At 39.4% G+C, this 19,509-nt stretch overlaps 2 protein-coding genes and 1 long non-coding RNA gene across 4 annotated transcripts; 1 reads left to right on the forward strand and 2 right to left on the reverse strand.

Moving 5' to 3' along the window:
- Positions 1-2,249: 2,249 nt before the first annotated feature.
- Positions 2,250-17,740, reverse strand: LOC116618880. 2 transcript variants are annotated; one of them, XM_048722801.1, is made up of 6 exons: positions 16,757-17,740; positions 16,168-16,253; positions 6,349-6,576; positions 4,578-4,733; positions 3,549-3,730; positions 2,250-3,201 (listed from the first exon to the last, which is right to left on the reverse strand). In XM_048722801.1, exons 2-6 carry the CDS (start codon positions 16,250-16,252, stop codon positions 3,145-3,147), a joined length of 708 nt encoding a protein of 235 aa, XP_048578758.1. In that variant the 5' UTR covers position 16,253; positions 16,757-17,740; the 3' UTR covers positions 2,250-3,144. The 2 variants fall into 2 exon arrangements, with proteins under 2 accessions (XP_048578758.1, XP_032238913.1); XM_032383022.2 differs by having other exon boundaries at positions 3,509-3,730.
- LOC116618881 lies at positions 13,092-15,176 on the reverse strand. Its single transcript, XM_048722802.1, has 3 exons — positions 14,775-15,176; positions 14,545-14,643; positions 13,092-14,099 (listed from the first exon to the last, which is right to left on the reverse strand). Exons 1-3 carry the CDS (start codon positions 15,000-15,002, stop codon positions 13,935-13,937), a joined length of 492 nt encoding a protein of 163 aa, XP_048578759.1. The 5' UTR covers positions 15,003-15,176; the 3' UTR covers positions 13,092-13,934.
- On the forward strand, positions 15,872-18,052 carry LOC125560683. Its single transcript, XR_007306774.1, has 2 exons — positions 15,872-16,282; positions 17,738-18,052. It is a non-coding gene; the product is annotated as an uncharacterized LOC125560683 (long non-coding RNA).
- The last annotated feature ends 1,457 nt before the right edge of the window (positions 18,053-19,509 follow it).

Below are 19,509 nucleotides of genomic sequence, written 5' to 3' on the forward strand. Positions count from 1 at the left end.
TTCGCTGTTTTTTTTTTAAAACTGACATCTAAATTTGACAAAATCCTCTTTATTTTCCTCTATTTCAAATAAAAAATAGAAAAAAATTTTTTGAGAAAGATATTTAAATTATTACTTTAATTAAGAGTCCAGTTGCAAACTTATGCTATATTAAAGGTACCATGCCAATCAATGACGTCACAGGTGTCATATATTGTTGTCATAGAAACAGTGTCACTAATAATATATGTCTACTGCAAGATTATCGAAAAAAGACATACAGAAAAACACATCTAACAAAAACAGAAATATTGCTCGTTTCTGCTCACTTAAGTGACGTCACAAAGGCAATTTTTTTTAAGAATATCGGTCGCTTTTTGAAAACAAACTGATTATGATAACTTATTTGGATTTTGGATGTTCTTTGCAAAGGTTTCGAAAGTTAGGCTATTTATAACTATATGTCCTTAAATGACGTCATAATGACGTCATATTGTGTTGCTATGGCAATATATCATTTTGTTCCTCTTTGACAAATAATGATTCTCTTAAAATTTGGTTCAAATGTTTTGGATGAGAAGCCTCAAAAAGCCCGGTCTGAATAGGGTTAACTGGTAGTGTTGGACTTGAAATAGGCAGGGAGGTTTCCGTTTTCAGTCTGTTTTTCTCACAATTTTGCTCAAAAGTACACAAGAGATCTCACCGGAGACTTGCTTGCATTTGTGAAGGCAAGATTGACAGTTTCATGACTGGAAATGCAATCAAAACTTTTCCATCTATTACGTCGTCGAGGAAAGTTGTCAGGGAGTATATGTCCAAAAAAAGCTCCCATGGAAAATTAGTGAAAAACCACTTGGCTAGGTGTGCTCAGAGGACCTCTCCTCCAGCATGGAAACGAGGCTCTACATTAATAACAGGAAAATCTTTGACGTTTGTTAATTAAATCATTTCAAACTTGCAGGATATGTTGAAAATCACATATGACTACCTAAAAGTCACGTGACTAGCACCGCATGGAAGCGAGGCTGTTTGAATTATTTAAAATATTTTTTATCAATAAATAAATAATTATAGCTAAAGCTTCGTTTTAAGCACTTTTTAAGCTGTAAAAGCTAGATTGGAGTACAAATTTTTATTGTTGCTTTTGTAAGAGAAAAACCACAGGTAGCCCAACTCAGAAATCAATCAATCAAGGATCATGTTTTTCTTTTTTTTTCACTCTATCTTTTGAAAAACTTTCAAGTAATTCATGTTTATGACATGTGTGGTGTAACACTTTCTTATCAAAATGATACTTTCATATCCGTTCAAGGCAAGCCTGTGAACAGTCTCCTCTACTCTTGCAGTGATACCTTATAACCTTGGTGATGCGTGACTCAGCGAATGTTTTAAAATTGGGTATCCCCCCTCTAGGGAAAATGGGATCATGAGACAGCTTGACTAGCTCTTGACCCGTGATACAGGTAAATGGCTGTCTTCCCTCCCCTCCCTTGCTGGGTCACGTGTCATAGCGGAGCTCCCGCGTGATCGGAGCCCCATACCTAAGAAAAATAAAACAAAGTGGTAACAAATATTGGTAACCAATCGACTCGAGTTTTCGTGACGCGATGTCCGTCCGTCCGTCCCCTAAAAGCATCGTATGACAACCAAACTTGGCAGGTGTCATGTATGTGTCAAGGGAGGTGCAAAACTGTGGTCACGTGATTTGTGACGTCACCGATGACGTCACTAGAAACAAAAATATGCTGTCGTCATCAAAAAAAATATTTATATTTCACGAAGGAAAAATCATATGGCAAAAAAACTCGGTAGATGTCATGTAGGTGTCAAAGGGTATGCAACAATATGGTCACGTTTTGTGTGACGTCATCGATGAAGTCAACACCTTGATTAAGAGCAAAACATTCATATCTCTTGAAAGAAACATTGTTTCACAACCAAACTCGGTAGGTGTCGTTCGAGATGTGATCGCGCGTTAAGACTCATGTTGCTAGGAAACGTGAGCGCTAACCAATCAGAGGCGTATCTAAAAATAACTGCTTGTTCTAAAAATAGCGTTCACAAACGACATCATTGGGACATACCCTAATAGGTGGGATTCGTTCTCTTACATCATGGTCTCTTGCCATATCTCATGATCGAAATATCATATAACAACCAATATTGGTATGTGTCATGAAGGTTTCAAGCGGGGTGCACCAATATAGTCACGTGATTGTGACGCTATCAATGACGTCACTAGATGCAAAAGTATGATGAATTCATCATAATAATATTTATGATTTATTAAAGAAATATCGTATGATAACAAAACTCGATAGGTGTGATGTATGTTTCAAGTGGTGTGCAATGAGATGGTCATGTGACGTCAACCATGACGTTAATAAAGTAAAACTACCCTGACGCCGAAACCTAGCTCCACTGTGACTTTGTCCTCTTTGCTAGCCTACGCCCTCTACCCCCAAAGAGATGGCATTTGGCAAATGAGGGATAGGATATTAAATACGCGATGATACTAGGCTGCTACCAAATAAATATCCTGATATACCATCCAGATATTCTATATGACCCTCTAATTTGGCACCAAAATACTTTTGTCTAAACGATATAATAGCATAAAAAGTCTTATTGTTTACTTCGTGCTTACAAGTGAGATAATCAATGCCACAAACAAATGCAGACCATTTATACTGTTCACAATAATGACTCAACATGGTTAACAGCCAATTTGATCCTAACCCTCATTTACTTTAATGGTCCCCCTCCGCCTGCCCCACCTGTAAAGCTGGTGTTTCTTACATTAATTAGCCCAGTTACTGTTAACGTTGCTTTAATAATTAAATGTTTTTTTAATGGTAGAAAAAAATGGAGGTGTGTTATCACAGATGTACAGACAATGGAGGTGTTTTTTGACAGATGTACAGATAAAGAAGGTGTGTTATCACAGATGTACAGATAATGGGGGTGTGTTATTTACACACCAGGCCTAAAGATTGATAGTGTCGCCATATCAGCCAGTATTCTTGGCGTTCCCATAGTAACGAGCACGTCAAGTAGGCGGTCCTAAACTTCCACACGTAACATTTCAGTTTATCTTATGGGATGAAACTGCCTTAGAATTATGGTTGCTAAGGAATTTGTGGTTGCTAAGGCGTCGCTTTTCTATTACGTATAGTGGGTAACAAGGGAAGATGGTCGGACAGACGGCAGGCGGTAGGCATTCTAGAAAATACGAACACAAATGTTATGGAAATCGCATAACTATTGTTTCGTTACTATGGTTGTAGTTCACTCAAAAAAGGACAAACGGACGAAGACAGACACACAAACACACAGAAAGACAGACAGACACACAAACACACAGAAAGACAGACAGACAGACAAACAATCACACAGAGAGACAGGCACACAAACACACAGAGAGACAGACACATGAACATACAGAGAAACATGCAGAATCCCAAACACACAAACAGACAGAAGGATAGATGAACGGAAGGACAAAAAGACACAGTTATCATTTTCTCACCAGGTCGGCATGACACTTTCGCCTTTGCAGGTTGACTTACAGGGTACACCTTAACCGGAGGGCTCGTTATACTGTTCGATGCTCGAGGGTCTTGCTTGACAGTTTTAAAAGCACATTTCGGTTTTGGAAGTGGAGGTAGTTTATTTTTCGTGCAGGGTCTTGATGATATCCCGGATGTTGAGTTCACTGTAGACTTAAGGGATGACGCTGATGTATTTGAATCTGAAATGAGTAATTACAAGCAACATGAATAATATTTAATATTAGAAGTATTGGTGTTTATTTTCGGAACAGATCAAATCGACCTCACGGGTTTTCAATTTGAGTCACCATATCTTTACAAAACATCGCAAGTATCGTAAACGGACACGAACACTCTAGTGTCCCCGATCCCCCTAAACATAGAGTGGTCCCCGCCGACCCCCTCAGAAAGTGAAAGGACAGTCCTGCTTTTATAGTTAGTGAAAGGACAGTCCTGCTTTTATAGTTAGTGAAAGGACAGTCCTGCTTTTATAGTTAGTGAAAGGACAGTCCTGCTTTTATAGTTAAGCTCTCTTCAGCAAAATGTGGCTGTCAGCGGTGGTAACTTGGTAACCCGTTTAAGCTAAAATAAAACCAAGATTGAATTACGCGAGTTATATAGTAATTGCTTCTTATCAACAAAACAATTAACACTAACACATATCTTTTCCGAGGAGGTACACCTTTCCGCTTACGAAACAATTAGCAATACTCTTTCACTCCTTTTATGTACCTTCTTTAAAGTAAGTACATACTACTGCAGTGTATAGTACAAAAATGCAAACAAAGCAAAACATTAACTAACAAAACCGTCAAGCACGTGCTATTCGATAGACGACTAAACATACCGTCAAGCACGTGCTATTCTGTAGACGACTAAACACATTGTTAAGCACGTGCTGTTCGGTAGACGACTAAACACACCGTCAAGCACGTGCTATTCGGCAGACGACTAAACACACCATCCATCACCTGCTATTCAGTAGACGACGAAACACACTGTCAAGCACGTGCTATTTGGTAGACATCTAAACACACCGTCAAGTACCTGCTATTCGGTAGACGAAGTTCGTGTAGTCTCGCCCTACGCATTCCGTGTCCTTCACGCGACAGTAGGACAAGTCACGTGATACACACGCTTTCGATTGGCCCTGGCTTGCGTAATGACGCGATGTGACGTCATCGACTCCGCTCCAGCATTCCCCTGAATGGCACAGGTCACGTGAGTTGCGTGGTTTAAATACGGATTAGAAAGTGTTTCAATGCTAAAAAGCATTGAATGATCAATATATGCCATACCAGTGAATGACGAACAAAGTATACCCCCTTGCCTTTGCCTTACAGTATACCCCCCTTGACTTTGTCTAACAGTACACCCCCTTGTCTTTGCCTTACAGTACACCCCCTTGCCTTTGCCTTAAAGTATACCCCCTTGCCTTTGCCTTACAGCATACCCCCTTGCCTTTGCCTAACAGTATACCCCCTTGCCTTTGCCTTAAAGTATACTACCCCTTCACTTTGCCTTACAGTATACCCCCCTGCCTTTGCCTTACCGTATACCCCCTTGCCTTTGCCTAACAGTACACCCCCTTGCCTTTGCCTTACAGTATACCCCCTTGCCTTTGCCTTACAGTATACCCCCTGCCTTTGCCTTACAGTATACCCCCCTTGCCTTTGCCTTACAGCATACCCCCTTGCCTTTGCCTAACAGTATACCCCCTTGCCTTTGCCTTAAAGTATACTACCCCTTCACTTTGCCTTACAGTATACCCCCCTGCCTTTGCCTTACCGTATACCCCCTTGCCTTTGCCTAACAGTACACCCCCTTGCCTTTGCCTTACAGTATACCCCCTTGCCTTTGCCTTACAGTATACCCCCTGCCTTTGCCTTACAGTATACCCCCCTTGCCTTTGCCTTACAGCATACCCCCTTGCCTTTGCCTAACAGTATACCCCCTTGCCTTTGCCTTAAAGTATACTACCCCTTCACTTTGCCTTACAGTATACCCCCCTGCCTTTGCCTTACCGTATACCCCCTTGCCTTTGCCTAACAGTACACCCCCCTTGCCTTTGCCTTACAGTATACCCCCTTGCCTTTGCCTTACAGTATACCCCCTGCCTTTGCCTTAAAGTATACCCCCTTGCCTTTGCCTTACAGCATACCCCCTTGCCTTTGCCTAACAGTATACCCCCTTGCCTTTGCCTTACAGTACACCCCCTGCCTTTGCCTTACAGTATACCCCCCTTGCCTTTGCCTTACAAAATACCCCCTTGCCTTTGCCTTACAGTACACCCCCTGCCTTTGCCTTACAGTATACCCCCCTTGCCTTTGCCTTACAAAATACCCCCTTGCCTTTGCCTTACAGTATACCCCCCTGCCTTTGCCTTACAGTATACCCCCTTGAATTTGCCTTACAGTATACCCCCTTTGCCTTACAGTATACCCCCTTGAATTTGTCTAACAGTACACCCCCTTGCCTTTGCCTTACAGTACACCCCTTGCCTTTGCCTTACAGTATACCCCCTTGCCTTTGCCTAACAGTATACCCCCTTGCCTTTGCCTTACAGTATACCCCCTTGCCTTTGCCTTACAGTATACCCCCTTGCCTTTGCCTTACAGTATACCCCCTTGCCTTTGCCTAACAGTATACCCCCTTGCCTTTGCCTTAAAGTATACTACCCCTTGACTTTGCCTTACAGTATACCCCCTTGCCTTTTCCTTACAATATGCCCTCCTTGACTTCGCCTTGCAGTATACCTATCGGATCCACAGTTTACCTCATATTTTACCCCCCTTGCCTTAATGCTTATCATACATACCATACCACTGAAGGCCAAACACGTTATACCCCTTTGCCTTTGCTTCTGTAGCACAGCGACATCGAAGCTTTTTCAGATACGAATTCCAGTTAAGTAAATCGACAAACTTGCCCGAGTACTCGGGAGCTGTGGGGTCACGGTCGGTGAACAGGAGGCGGGGAATGGGACGAGATGGCACCACACGATCTCGATAACAACCGAGTCGTACGCTCTGAATACTGCATTTTGCTGTTGAGAAAGTCACGTGATAGCCACGGTACCAGATAGATTATTGTACCTTACAGTTTAGGTTATTTTCCCCAAAAGTCTGTATTTTTATATTCACTTTGTGCAGTAGTATCGATTATATCATGTTTTTATATGTATCGATAATGGGCTATAATGGATAATTGCGCCTGCAAGGATTCTCGTTCAAAAGCTTGTGCAGGTTGATGACATTATACTGCTCGACCAATCAGAAACGTTTGCTCGACAGGAGTAACGCTTATAATAGTATAGATAAGTGATTGCGGTAAAAAAGATTATTTATTCCCTTCAAAGACATTTTAATTCTCCACATTTCCTTACCATCTGATCCTCGCCTTCGACCACAACTTAAACCTCACGAACGCGTCTCACTCAACACTACCCCGCCATGACGACAGCATAGTGTCAACCAAGAGAGCATAAGATAAGATAGGGACACTTTGGTATTACCCGCGCGCCATGTCGATTCCGAATCCGGCTATTTTTAGTAACCACCACCCCACCACTGCGCGTGACCATTTTTACTCACCCTACCCCCGCGTTTTGGCATTTACATCTTGTTGTTTGCTGCTGTTTTGTGACTTGAAACGGAAAAAACCATCGAAAATTTCATTTTAGCACCAATGATACAGGCAGTTGCGGTATATTAAGAGGATGTAGTACTTCGAGGATTGCAAGATTTCGAAAACGTTTAAAAAAAGAGACTTCATTCCAAATCAAGAGCGGAAAACCTCGTGCTTCAAACAACGCTTCGCTCTTACTTGCTGCTTCTTCGTGGTTTTTAACATTTATTATCTTCCTAATGGTCAAACGAAATCTTTAAGTAAGTTAGACATTAGATATGATATTGATTTTTGTGAATATTCCGGTGAATTGAGAAGGAATCCAAGAAAATACATTTCATAAAACTATCCTAACGAGGGAATGCATTTTTGTGATGATCAAAGCCAAGCAAGCTGAAGTATCTGAGCTTTTCTAATAGTGAGAAAATAAAGAGGGAGATATTACTGTACTTGTTTGATGTTGTTTTTAGACATTTCTATAACTATTTTTAATATACTTAAAAGTATATTATACAAGCTGGAGTAGGGATTTGAATCAACCGCTGTATCACAGCCATTTTATCGCTCGTCGACGTTTTCTTTCATCTTGACTTGACTTCGCCGCTCAGGCAAACAGTCAAACTATTCAGGGATTTAGCTTTCTGTGAGTATATTTGCCAATCTTGGTAACTTAAGTTAGACCTGTTTTCTTCTTCCGAGTTATTTTACATGATCTCTTTTCATTCCTATCGAGTTGGCAAAACAACAAGACGCAACCCGCGGGGGAGTAGGACAAAATAAAAGGAGCAAATCCTCACGCAAAGTGGTGCGGATACGACATGGCGCGCGGGTAATACCAAAGTCCCTCTCTTATCTTATGCTCTCTTAGAGGTACCTTAAGGTAATTAAAGCGTATACTTTGCCAATATAAGCCGCCATCTTGGATAACAGTGAGGGGGACTGGGTCTAGCCTTGAACAACAACAACAACAACAACAACATATTTTTATTAGCACCCTCTATTATACAGATATTACTTATTAAATAAGAAAAGGAGAAAAAATAAATATAATTTTTATAATTGGGCACCAGCCGCATTAAGAAATAGCATAGCTAATCGAGCTTAAGCGGCTAGGTCAAGCGGAAAATTGCATGGGTAAACAACATGATACATCAATATAATATCAATACAAACAGAAACGAAAAACAAACGACAATAAATGCACGCACAAGAACAAAACACGCACAAGCAAGGGGAGGTCGATTATAGGGATCATTTATATATAGGAGAGAATCTTAAGTTTGTAAATTACAACAATAATAGAGTTAGCTTTTGTAACGATCTAAAAGAGAGCTGATCATTAGTGTCTTGAAACTGGAGCGAGATTTAGATTTATAATCATCCTGAATATCGTTCCAGATTTTTACACCAAGAAAGCGAATGTTAAATTTGCCATAGTTTGTGCGTATCTTAGGCAGGTAATAAGTCTTCCTACTAGCAAGTCTTGTATTATATTGATGTATCCTGTTAATATTTGTGAAAAATGATTTGAAGACAGATGGCAAATGATCTGAATGGAAGTCATACATAAACAGTGCATTGTTAAGATAGATTATGTCATGAAGTTTGAGGAGACTAAGTTGGTAGAATAATGGATTTGAAGGGGTCCTAAAATCAGAAAAAGTTAATATTCTAATTGCCCTTTTCTGAAGTATAAAAAGGGGCTTAAGAGTAGTTGCATAGGTGTTGCCCCAGGTCACAACTGAGTAAGTTAGAAATGGAAATAGTAATGTATAGTAAAGCATTTTTAGGACTGAAATATTTACATAATGTCTTATTTTTGAGAGAACACCAATGCAACGTTTGATCTTTTTAGCTATATGAAGTATCTGATATTTCCAGCTAAGATGGGAGTCAATAAAGATGCCTAGATATTTGATGTACTTCTCTTTCTTGATGCATTTGCCATTTATCTTAATACTTAGAGTATAATTAGAGATTTTCTGTGGTGGATGAAAAATGATGAAGTTTGTTTTATCGATATTTAGAGAGAGCTTATTGGCAGCAAGCCAGCTAGAAACATGAAGAAGATTTTCGTTGATACAGGATTCCAGAGCAAGCAAACTACTGTTCGAGTAAAATAGGTTAGTGTCATCAGCAAAGATATGAAAATCAAATATACTACTGCATCTATGAAAGTCATTGATATAAATAAGAAATAAGAGGGGGCCAAGTACTGAACCCTGTGGGACTCCATGAGTGAGGACAACTTCATCAGATTCTGAATTATTAACTGACACAAATTGCCTTCTATTTGACAAGTATGATGAAAACCATTCATTTGCAATTCCACGAATTCCGTAGTGAGCAAGTTTGCTAATAAGAATTTTATGATCAACTGTGTCAAATGCTTTTGAGAAGTCGAGGAATATCCCACAGGAATACTGGCCCTCCTCTATAGCCCTTTGAATTTTGTCTACAATTAGAAGTGTTGCATGAAAAGTAGTGTGATGCTCTCGGAATCCAAATTGCTTGTCATAGAGAATATTATATTTGTTAATAAAGGCAATAAGTCTTTTATACATTAGTTTCTCCAAGATTTTGTTAAAAATTGAAAGCAGCGAGATTGGTCTATAATTATCCATGCAGCTAGCTGAATCTTTTTTATGAATTGGAATTGTTTTTGCAATTTTAAACTGATCCGGGACACAGCCATTACTAAATGAGTGATTGTATAATATTTCCAAGGGTACTGATAAATAGGACTTCAAAAATTTTAGAAGGCAAACTGGGATGCTATAAGGACCTGATGCCTTGGAGGGATTTAACCCAGAAATAATATCCTCTATCTCAAATGCTGTGACCGGAGAGAGGACAAAACTGTTTACTAGCGGTGGACCAAGGAAGGATTCAGGACTTCTATCTACATGTGGAATTTTACTAGCAAGCTGACTACCAATTGTAGCAAAAAAGTTATTAAAGGCTATTGCAATAGCTTTGGGGTCTTTGACTGGCTTATTATTAATGATAAGTTTGGAGGGTTGGTTTGAGCAAGTAGGCTTTGTTGTTATCAATTCCTTAATACCTGACCAAATATTTTTTATATTCTTACTATTGGTAGCAAAGTAATTCTGATAGAAGTTCTGTTTGCTAGTTCTAATAAGCTGACTAATCTTATTGCGATAGCATTTGTATTTTGAGAGGTAGTACTCACTTCTAGATACAAGATATTTTTTATAGAATTTGTCCTTCAACTTGATTGATGTTATAATGCCCTTGGTAATCCAAGGCTTGGAAAGTGATTTAATCTCCTTTCTTGTCCGTTTCCTCAGGGGAACATGTTTGTCAATAATAGCAGAAATATTTGAGAAAAAGGATTGAAATATATCGTTAACATTTTTCGATCCATCATTAGATGGTAGGACATCGATCCAGTTGAAGGACTGAATATCTGATAATAATGCTTCTTTATCAAGCTTGGAGAAATCTCGTTTGTACATTTTGTAACTCTGGGGTAAAGGTGCTAATTTATTAATAATTAAGAAATTAGGAAGATGATCTGTAATTCCAGTAAGTATATTTCCACTTAGGGTCTGATGTTCCAGGGAATTGAAAAAAATGTTATCGATTAAAGTTGCCGAGTGTTCAGTGATTCTGGTAGGCTTTAATATATGAGGGTGAAAGTGGTAAGCACCCAGGCTATTTACAAAGTCATTTGTGTCAGAATTAGAGTCATAATTGAGCAAATTCAAATTAAAATCGCCCATTATTAAACAGAACTTGTTTTCTTTGCTTACTTGTTCCACAATATCATACAAAAAATTGAGGGTTGTATCTAGATTACTATTTGGATGTCGATAAATAGTCCCACGTTGCTGCGGGATTTCAATTTCAACCCAAAGTGACTCAAATTCTGGCTTGGAACAACAAAACTCATCCCTTTTTGAGTATACCAGATTATTTTTGATGTAGAATCCAACCCCCCCTACATCTGACAGTGTTGGCTGTGAGAGAAAATTATAACCTGTCATGCAGGTATTTGTAAGAGGGGGAAGCCCATCCAAGATTTTGGTTTCAGACAGACCGATAACAGGAAAAGGATTCTGTAGTTCATCCAGCAGATGGCAAAAACGATCAAAATTTTTGGATAGACTTCTGATATTAAAGTGCAAAGCAGAAAATGCTTTTTCAGCTAGGGAGGATTGGATCTCTACATTTGAATGAAAATCATGTGCAGAAAAATAATCAAAATTTATAGAAAGTGGCAATTGAGAATCAATATCAATGTTGGAAAGGCTGGAAATCTTTTCAAGAGAAGACATTACATCAAAGCATGGCAAAGAATCTAGATTTAAATTAGCAATTTTCCTTGAGCACAAACAAGCCTCATTAGAGTTATAAGCAAGTTCGGCTAGAGCTGTATTGTTGACAGACTGGAAAGGAAAAATAGCATGGCGGCAAAACAAACAGATCCAAAGATCATTTGTTCTAGAAAAATAATTGTACTCTTTAACTGAGAGTACAGTACACTTTAAGTGGAACCATTCGAGACAAATATCACATTGGATTCCTCGAGAATTTTTCTTGACTACCTTAAGGCAGTTACGACATTCAGTAGAAGTCATCTAGATTATAAACGAGAGAAAAAAACTATAAAGGAATCATACTTGGAAAAGCTACACATAATTAATTGGTAGTACTTATCTGTCTCCGTTAGGGGTCCACTAATTAGTAATCTTTTAATTTTGCCAGTCACGATGAAGCTTGGTCAATTGGCCTTGAACTTCTAGATACATCAGCTATTGGTGGCTGGATAGCATGAGACCTTCTTAGCTTAGCTATGTCGGTAGGCGAGTTGATGTATACTGCCCGACTCTTCTTATCCTTTTTAAGATAAACTTTTCCATTTGCAGTCCCAGCATAGGCGAACTTCAGATCCTTCTTCGCTTTTAGGCATGCTTTAAACAATTTCCGCGATGTAAATATGATTCCTGTGATCCGTGCAAGTGAAATCTTCTAGGTCCTGGGTGGTTTTGTCCTTCAAACTAAAACGAGCCTTGTAGATTTCATCTTTGATATCTCTCCTCACAAACTTTGCAATGATAGTAGGGGGCGATGGGGGATGGACGTTGCCTTCATAATCAGACCATTCACTATTATTTGCCGCAGGGAGACGATGACTAATAGAAATATCATCCTCATCCAGTTCGACTCCAGCGAGTTGAGCGACTTGAATAACAAGATCATTAGTATTCTCGTCTTCCAAACTAGGAATCCCTTTAAATTCCAAACACTCCCTCCTCATGTATTGCTCCTGTTCGTCAAGTATAGCCTCTTGGTCTCTTAACTTATCGGTGATTGTAGATATACGTGAGTTCAGGACGTTATTTTCGACTCTTAATGCCTCGTTCTCTCTTTCGAGCGTTGTGACTTTCTTCTTGATCAGTTCAAACTGATTGTTGAAAAAATCCATAGATTTTTCGAGCGAATTAACCCTCTCGAGTAGAGTCTCATCCATCGCCCTTGCTTCTATGACACAGACGTAAATAAACACTTAAATAAACACGTAAATTTAAACAGGATTTAGCCGTTTTTGGGGAGCCGAAAAAATGGCTGCCATCTTGTCCAAGAACCGCTGACCACTGAAAAAATGTTCTCTTAGATTTAGCGTTTTAATGCAGCCGACGACAGTTTTATTTTTAAATATTAACAAATAGCGTTATAGTTCCCTTTCTAGAATAAAACAATCAGATATTTCGCTTTAGTTTTGGAAATACAAGTTCTTTTACATTTCACCACAGGAAGCCCGTGATGGACGCTTTTTTCTAATTGTTATTCCGTTATCACACGAAATCGTCAAGTGGTACCGGTGGGCACCGGTCTCAATATTAAGTAATGCTCCGTGTAAGAACTACGGTGAATCGATAGGTCCTGCGGCAATAGGGGTTCGTTATCTTTTTAACTAATCTAATTAATATTGCTATGCTTATTGGTTCAAGACGCTCTGCCCGCCAAATTTGAACTTTGGAGTCACATTTCTCTGAAATAAGTGCTCTTGCACTCATATTTATTAGGGGGCTTAGGTTCGAAGTAAGAAAGCTTTCAACCTGTGCATTTTTGTTAAAATCGTATGTTCGGAGCATGGAGAAATCCCTTTCGGATATCTGCTAATAACTTTTTATACTTCACTTATTACAATTTTGCGCTTTGTCTCTTGCCAAAGCAAACATTCCGCTGGCTAAACGTGTGAAAATACGGTCTCACATTTCCAAAAGCCTGTTAGTGTGGTAGAATTTAGCTTTCCAAAGAAAGTCACTTTTTCTTTCAAAGATTTTTGACAACGATTTTCATGTTAAGATTGACAACTAAAACGATTCACGCATTTAAATAAAGTTACCAATTTTGCTTTATTTGATCCTCAATACAACTATTATCGCATACAAGCCACAGCAATAAAATTTACTGGAATTCACAGTAGTAGCAGTCCTCTAATTATTATTTTATCGACACAGACAGAACGCACAATATTTTCTTAAAACAAGCCGCAAGCAAGGTTTGTTCCATAAGCTCATTGGTGAATTCGAGAGTGTCCAGCTTATAATCGGGGTCTCCGTCTTCGATACATAGTAGGCCATGAGGACTCACGGAAAATTTCTGCGAAGAAATTGTAATTCTTCTGGCTCCAGACGGGCTGCATTTATATTCACTATTTCTTTCAGCTTTTTGCATCCGCATAAGCATTCCACTGCTCTTACTGACAATTGCGGGTTATTGCTGATGTTTATATTTTACAATTTTCTAAAAAAATATCTCCGCTTCACCAAACGCCGTATCTTCTACTTCAATGCATCGTTTTATGTCCTTTAGTTCTATGTCCCTTAGTTTAGTTGATGCTTTCATGAGTCGTACAGCATCAACTGATGACGGCAAAATTTGCCCTAGTGCAGAGGTTTCCTCAATGTCCTGTAAAAAAAGTACACACAAACTTAAGATTCCTTCTCAACTTCATTTCTTGAATATCAGAACTTATAAAAAATACAAGGCAACTACAGTCAACTTCCTCAGAAGCAGTGTTACAAGGGCTGTCAGCTAATGAAAATGAAGAAAGACATTGTTGCTTACAATTCTTTCACTTAGACGGGAGTTTGCTGTACCTCAATTTCAGGGTGTCAAACCCCAGGATGTTTCGCTACATTCAAGGAATACATTCGGGCTTGTTGGTATTTACATTTCACCCAGCTTATAAATCAGGCTCACATAACTTATATTTACATATTCACATCGTAAACTCAAATGACAACTTCCCGTAATAAAACTCTTTTAGTAAAATAGAACGAGTAAAATATTTCGTTCCCTTCTGAACCAATTATTTGTCTCTCAAGTACCTATTGGCCTATGAAAATTTTACCTGGAATGGTTCTAACGCGGCTTCAGCGGCGGCGCTGGTCTCAGAGGTTTCCGGTTGGAAAAACACGCTGGAACTTGAGGCAGTTTCATCTCTACAGCTCTGCAATTTTGATTTTCGAAATAAATAACAAATTGAAAAGGAGGATCAAGACTGGTCAAGACAGTACAGAAACAGCAGAATCTATACGGCAAGCGACAGAACATTGACTTTGAGAAAGGTCATTTTTTTACCTCGTGTGAAGTTTTCATGCGTTTGTTTCCAAGCTCCAAATCGACTCGCTGTCGACAGTACATACAAATGCTTCTAGACCAGCCCTTTTTGCCTTTGTCATCTAGCTCCAAGAAAACTTTCTCTACTCTGTTCGCCTTTCTCAGGGACCTCTGTTCCACATCTGAAGGCTTACTGCCACACCAAGCCTCGTGGTTTGGGCAGCAACATGCCTGCCTTTTGAACACCATGACAAGCTTTTCTAACTTCTCGGACAAAGTTTGCAAGCAAACAGAACTCAGAAGCGTTTCTTTAAAGTATATACAATAGATTTTCAAACTATTTTCGAAGAGATAATGAATAGCGAGAGACTTGTCTTAATATATCGAGGAGAAAGCATGTAGAATTCAAAATGGCGACGTGAGCGCTAGGTCGGAAATCTAACTTCCGAACATACGATTCGGACAAAACTCGGGGATAAGTTGCAACAATGCAACCTTTGTTTTATTCTTAATTTAAATGTTTGTCAATCAATGGATAAGATACGGAAAACACCCGAAGATGTATTTTAGCCAATCAGAGGGCAGGATTTTACTGAAGTTTTATAGCTACTTCTGCGCATGCGTTGCCGCAGGGTACCGTAGTTCTTACATGAACCATTACTTAATAAGCATCCTCTTGGCTATCTTTATGCCAAGTTTGGTGCTTTTGTCCGCTAAGTTGAAACACTAAGCGGGAACTTAACCGCTGTTTAAGTAATCGCAGGCGCTATTTACTGGGATACCTGTGGTGGCCCAGTCATAAAAATGTAACGGTTTCTTTTCTCGTCCTTAGTTGCGCAACATCATACCCAAGTGTCTTTGCGCACTTCCTAATCTCACAAGCTTTGATTGCCGCCATCTTGAAAATTGAAATCCCACCTGAGAACACAGGTTCCCCAAGCTAATGTTGTATTTTGCTTGTTTCACTCTGTAAATATATGGTGCGTTACAATGAAGATAAATAAAAGGGACGAAAAATATAATAAAATACCTTCAAACTTTTATTACCTCGGGGGTAGGGTGAGTAAAAATGCTCACGCGCAGAGGTGGGGGGTTACTAAAAATAACCAGATTCGGAATCGACATGGCGCGCGGGTAATACCAAAGTCCCTCTCTTATCTTATGCTCTCTTGTGTCAACTGCATAAGCACGAAAACAGTTCATAGAAAAGAAAAACACTGCATACAACAAAATCTTGCTGTTTTCGACTCGATTTCAAACTAGTTATATAGTAGAAGCAGTTCATCAAGCCTTAATAATCAGTATAGCGCCTTAGCAAATCCCCCTTACCACCCCCTCTAAAAAGGAAGTTATATATAAGCGCCAAGAGGCGCATTCTAAAACAAACATATGCTATGACAAAATCCACACTAACCGTGAGAGCTGACAATAGATGCTCCATTCAGGACGTAAACAAACACACACAACCCGGTGAGGGTCTGAACCTTTCTGCTGAACATCCTACGAAAAGCAGTTAGACAAAAAGATTGGTATGTGGCAAGATTGTTCCGTTCTCTTTGTCAGACTATTCAACAAGTTTTGGAATTAGTCTATAAAAAACTTCATAGTTTTTTTTGGGAGCATCATATTTTCATATATCAAGATACAAAAAATCATCGTAGTTTTAAATTTTGCGTGTATCACAATGCTTCTCGAGATTCAGTTTTTTCAGTTTCTTTGTGTAATCGTTTGTCTTTTTTAAAGTTTGTTTTTTTACGAAACTACCTTTACTTGTTTCATCCACAGCTAGCAAAGCGATCAGTTAAAAACGGTGGCCAAAATGTTTTTTTTTTTCTTTTTACGAATCTGCTATTTTGTCTCTATGTTTTGAATAAATATACTGACCTACTTTCTGACAAAAAAAATATTGTCTAGATACCTTTCTTTACACAAATTGGAAAGCGGTTGCATCGGTTTACCCTCCGTGATGGGGAAGATGGATACCCTGTTGTTGGGAGTTTTACCTTATTTTCTGTGCGTATTCCTGATGTGATTCGGCGGTCCCGACTCAGTACAATCATTGATGCCATCACTTCTTAAATTTTTTAGCTCCCACCAGAACGGAGGTGTCGGCGTCCCCCCAGCGTTTTTGAGTAAATAAATATTACGGAAAAGAGATTAGCACAAGCAAGGTAGTGAATACAAATGTATATTATACCAGGGCACTGATTATAGTCACTTAACGCAGCAGGGGCAACCAAATGGATTGTTATGTTTTGAAAGAGCACCATTGTCTTTGCGAGTGTTTTGGTTGGTGGACTGTTTACACATATTTACTGCCACACTGGTGAATTGCTTGATTTGAGGATTCAATTGTTTACCACAAAAGCGATACATGTGTAGGTCTAGAAAAGCCTTCTTGGTCAAAGCAATATGGTCTAATAGGAAGAGGAGAATAAATTGATTACATGCCGCAATAGATTGGATAAAGAAAAGGCGACGACTCCTGTTGCGTCTTCTGTTTTTGTCATCCCAAATCCTAAACGCTACATACGGGCTTTCAGGCTACACACAAGGTCTCAGAAGAGTTATTGTCAATTTGGCGCATGCGCGAAGAACGGGGGAGTAAATAATACTCTGCAAGGGTAGCTCCTTTTTATTTTTGTTCAACCAAAACGATTTGCATTGATTATAAACTAACCTGCATAATGTAATCGTTATGACTGGTGCGACCTGGAGCACCGTTTTGTTCCCTCGCTGTACCATAGTTGCATTACCCGACTAGCCCATCCTCTCCAGAAAGTTGGTGCGACCTCCTCATTAATTCAATTTCGTGCGCAATAAACGGCGCGCTAACGTCGAATTAACTGTCGATTTTTTCTAGAGGCACGATAATGCGACCCTGGCACGCCGCTTAATCTAGGCCTAAGGGAACCTTGCTGAAAATATATTTGATACACATGCACATTTGATGAAACAATAACAGCTAAACGTTTTTTTCCAAGTTACAGGAAGAGCAAGTTGGAGTTCTTAGGATACATATTCTCTGGCCAAAGACTCTCCCCTGACCCCAAGATGGTAGAGGAAGTGGTCAATCTCCAGAAGCCGACTTCTAGAGATCTGAAGTACGCAGTCTTCTTGGCATGACCAACTACTGCTCTAGGTTTATTCCCGACTATGCGACGAAGACAGAACCTCTGCGCAAGTTGACGCACTGGAATTAGGATACTTTGTCTGCGATTTTATTTAAAAATAAACAAAAATGAATCCCCAATTTATGTTAAATATTGAACTCATCGAATAAAATATTTCTAACCTTATAATCCAAAATGCCTCCTGCCTTCTGAGTTAGCGAAATTCTTTTTAGTTGCCTCTTGTTATATTTCTATTTCTCTTGTCTAAAACCCTAGCGATCGTTGTTTTCAAGTCTCGAAATATTTGAACGGTACTGAGTAACCATAGCCTCTTGAGTGTTCGTGACAAGCCGGATCCCTCTCCGAACGAAACTTCGTATTTAGGTTCTATATAAAATAAGAATGGAGTGAAACAACGCTCGATTCCATTGTTCAAAACCTGCCTAGTTACCGCCAATGTTGTGATGTTGGTATGAGACATGATTGATTCACAGCTCACTTTCTCTTTGAACTTATCGCGCCGCCGACATACGCCCGGGCATGCGACAAGTGCAGGGATCGGGGTAAATTTTTTCTACGGACCGTTGCATTCCTTCCACCAAAAAGTTAAATGGCAGCCGATGACCAGATAATAATTGATTTGCTCTATCCCCCTTCTTCAATTCTCCATTAAAAATAAAACACTTTTTCCTCTGTCGATAACTTGCAGAATTTTCCGGGTAAAACATACATGTCCGATACACCAACAAAATACCAGTGGTACGAGTCGTGAAGCAGAAATCTCCAGTGGAACAAGTGGTGTTTTGGGTATCTGGGTATCCTGTGTTGTAAAAGTTGTTTAGTGGTGTTTAGGTATCCTGTGATAAAATACTAGTGGTACGGGTCGTGAAGCAGAAATCTCCAGTGGTACAAGTGGTGTTTTGGGTATCCGAGTATCCTGTGTTGTAAAAGTTGTTTAGTGGTGTTTGGGTATCCTGTGATAAAATACCAGTGGTACGAGTCGTGAAGCAGAAATCTCCAGTGGTACAAGTGGTGTTTTGGGTATCTTATGTTGTAAAAGTTGTTTAGTGGTGTTTGGGTATCCTGTGATAAAATACCAGCGGTACGTGTTTTGCTTATAATTAGGGGCACTTAGAAAATAGACTGGCATTACACCATTGGAGCACCTTGGCTATCCACTGGCACCATTGGTACCTGTAGTGGAACAATGGGCCACCACTCGTACAAGTGGTGTTTTGTATGCCACTAGCGACTGTGTTGTCAGAGGACCGATCAAAATGACTTAACTACCCTTATAACATTGTTCGTCGTTCTCTAAAGTAATGTAAAACGAGCACACAAACATATCCTTAGCAGTTTTTTCGAAAAGCGAATTCGCATGACTTATAATAGTCGAGCCTATTACATTTTTCGTCGTTCTCAAAACTTTTGAAAAACAAGCACACAAACATACCCTTAGCAGTCTTTTCGAAAAGCAAATGAATTCGCAGTACGCATAATACGCATAATACGCATCATAAACGCACAGAACTAATCGAACTGTGAAACATTTGTGCATCTCAAATCGCATATATTACGCACTGGTATTTAGCGATTGTGTTGTCAGAGAGCCCATCGAAACAACCAAACTACCCTTATAAGAT

The sequence above is a fragment of the Nematostella vectensis genome, chromosome 15, assembly GCF_932526225.1.
Source record: "Nematostella vectensis chromosome 15, jaNemVect1.1, whole genome shotgun sequence".
NCBI classification, from domain to species: domain Eukaryota; kingdom Metazoa; phylum Cnidaria; class Anthozoa; order Actiniaria; family Edwardsiidae; genus Nematostella; species Nematostella vectensis.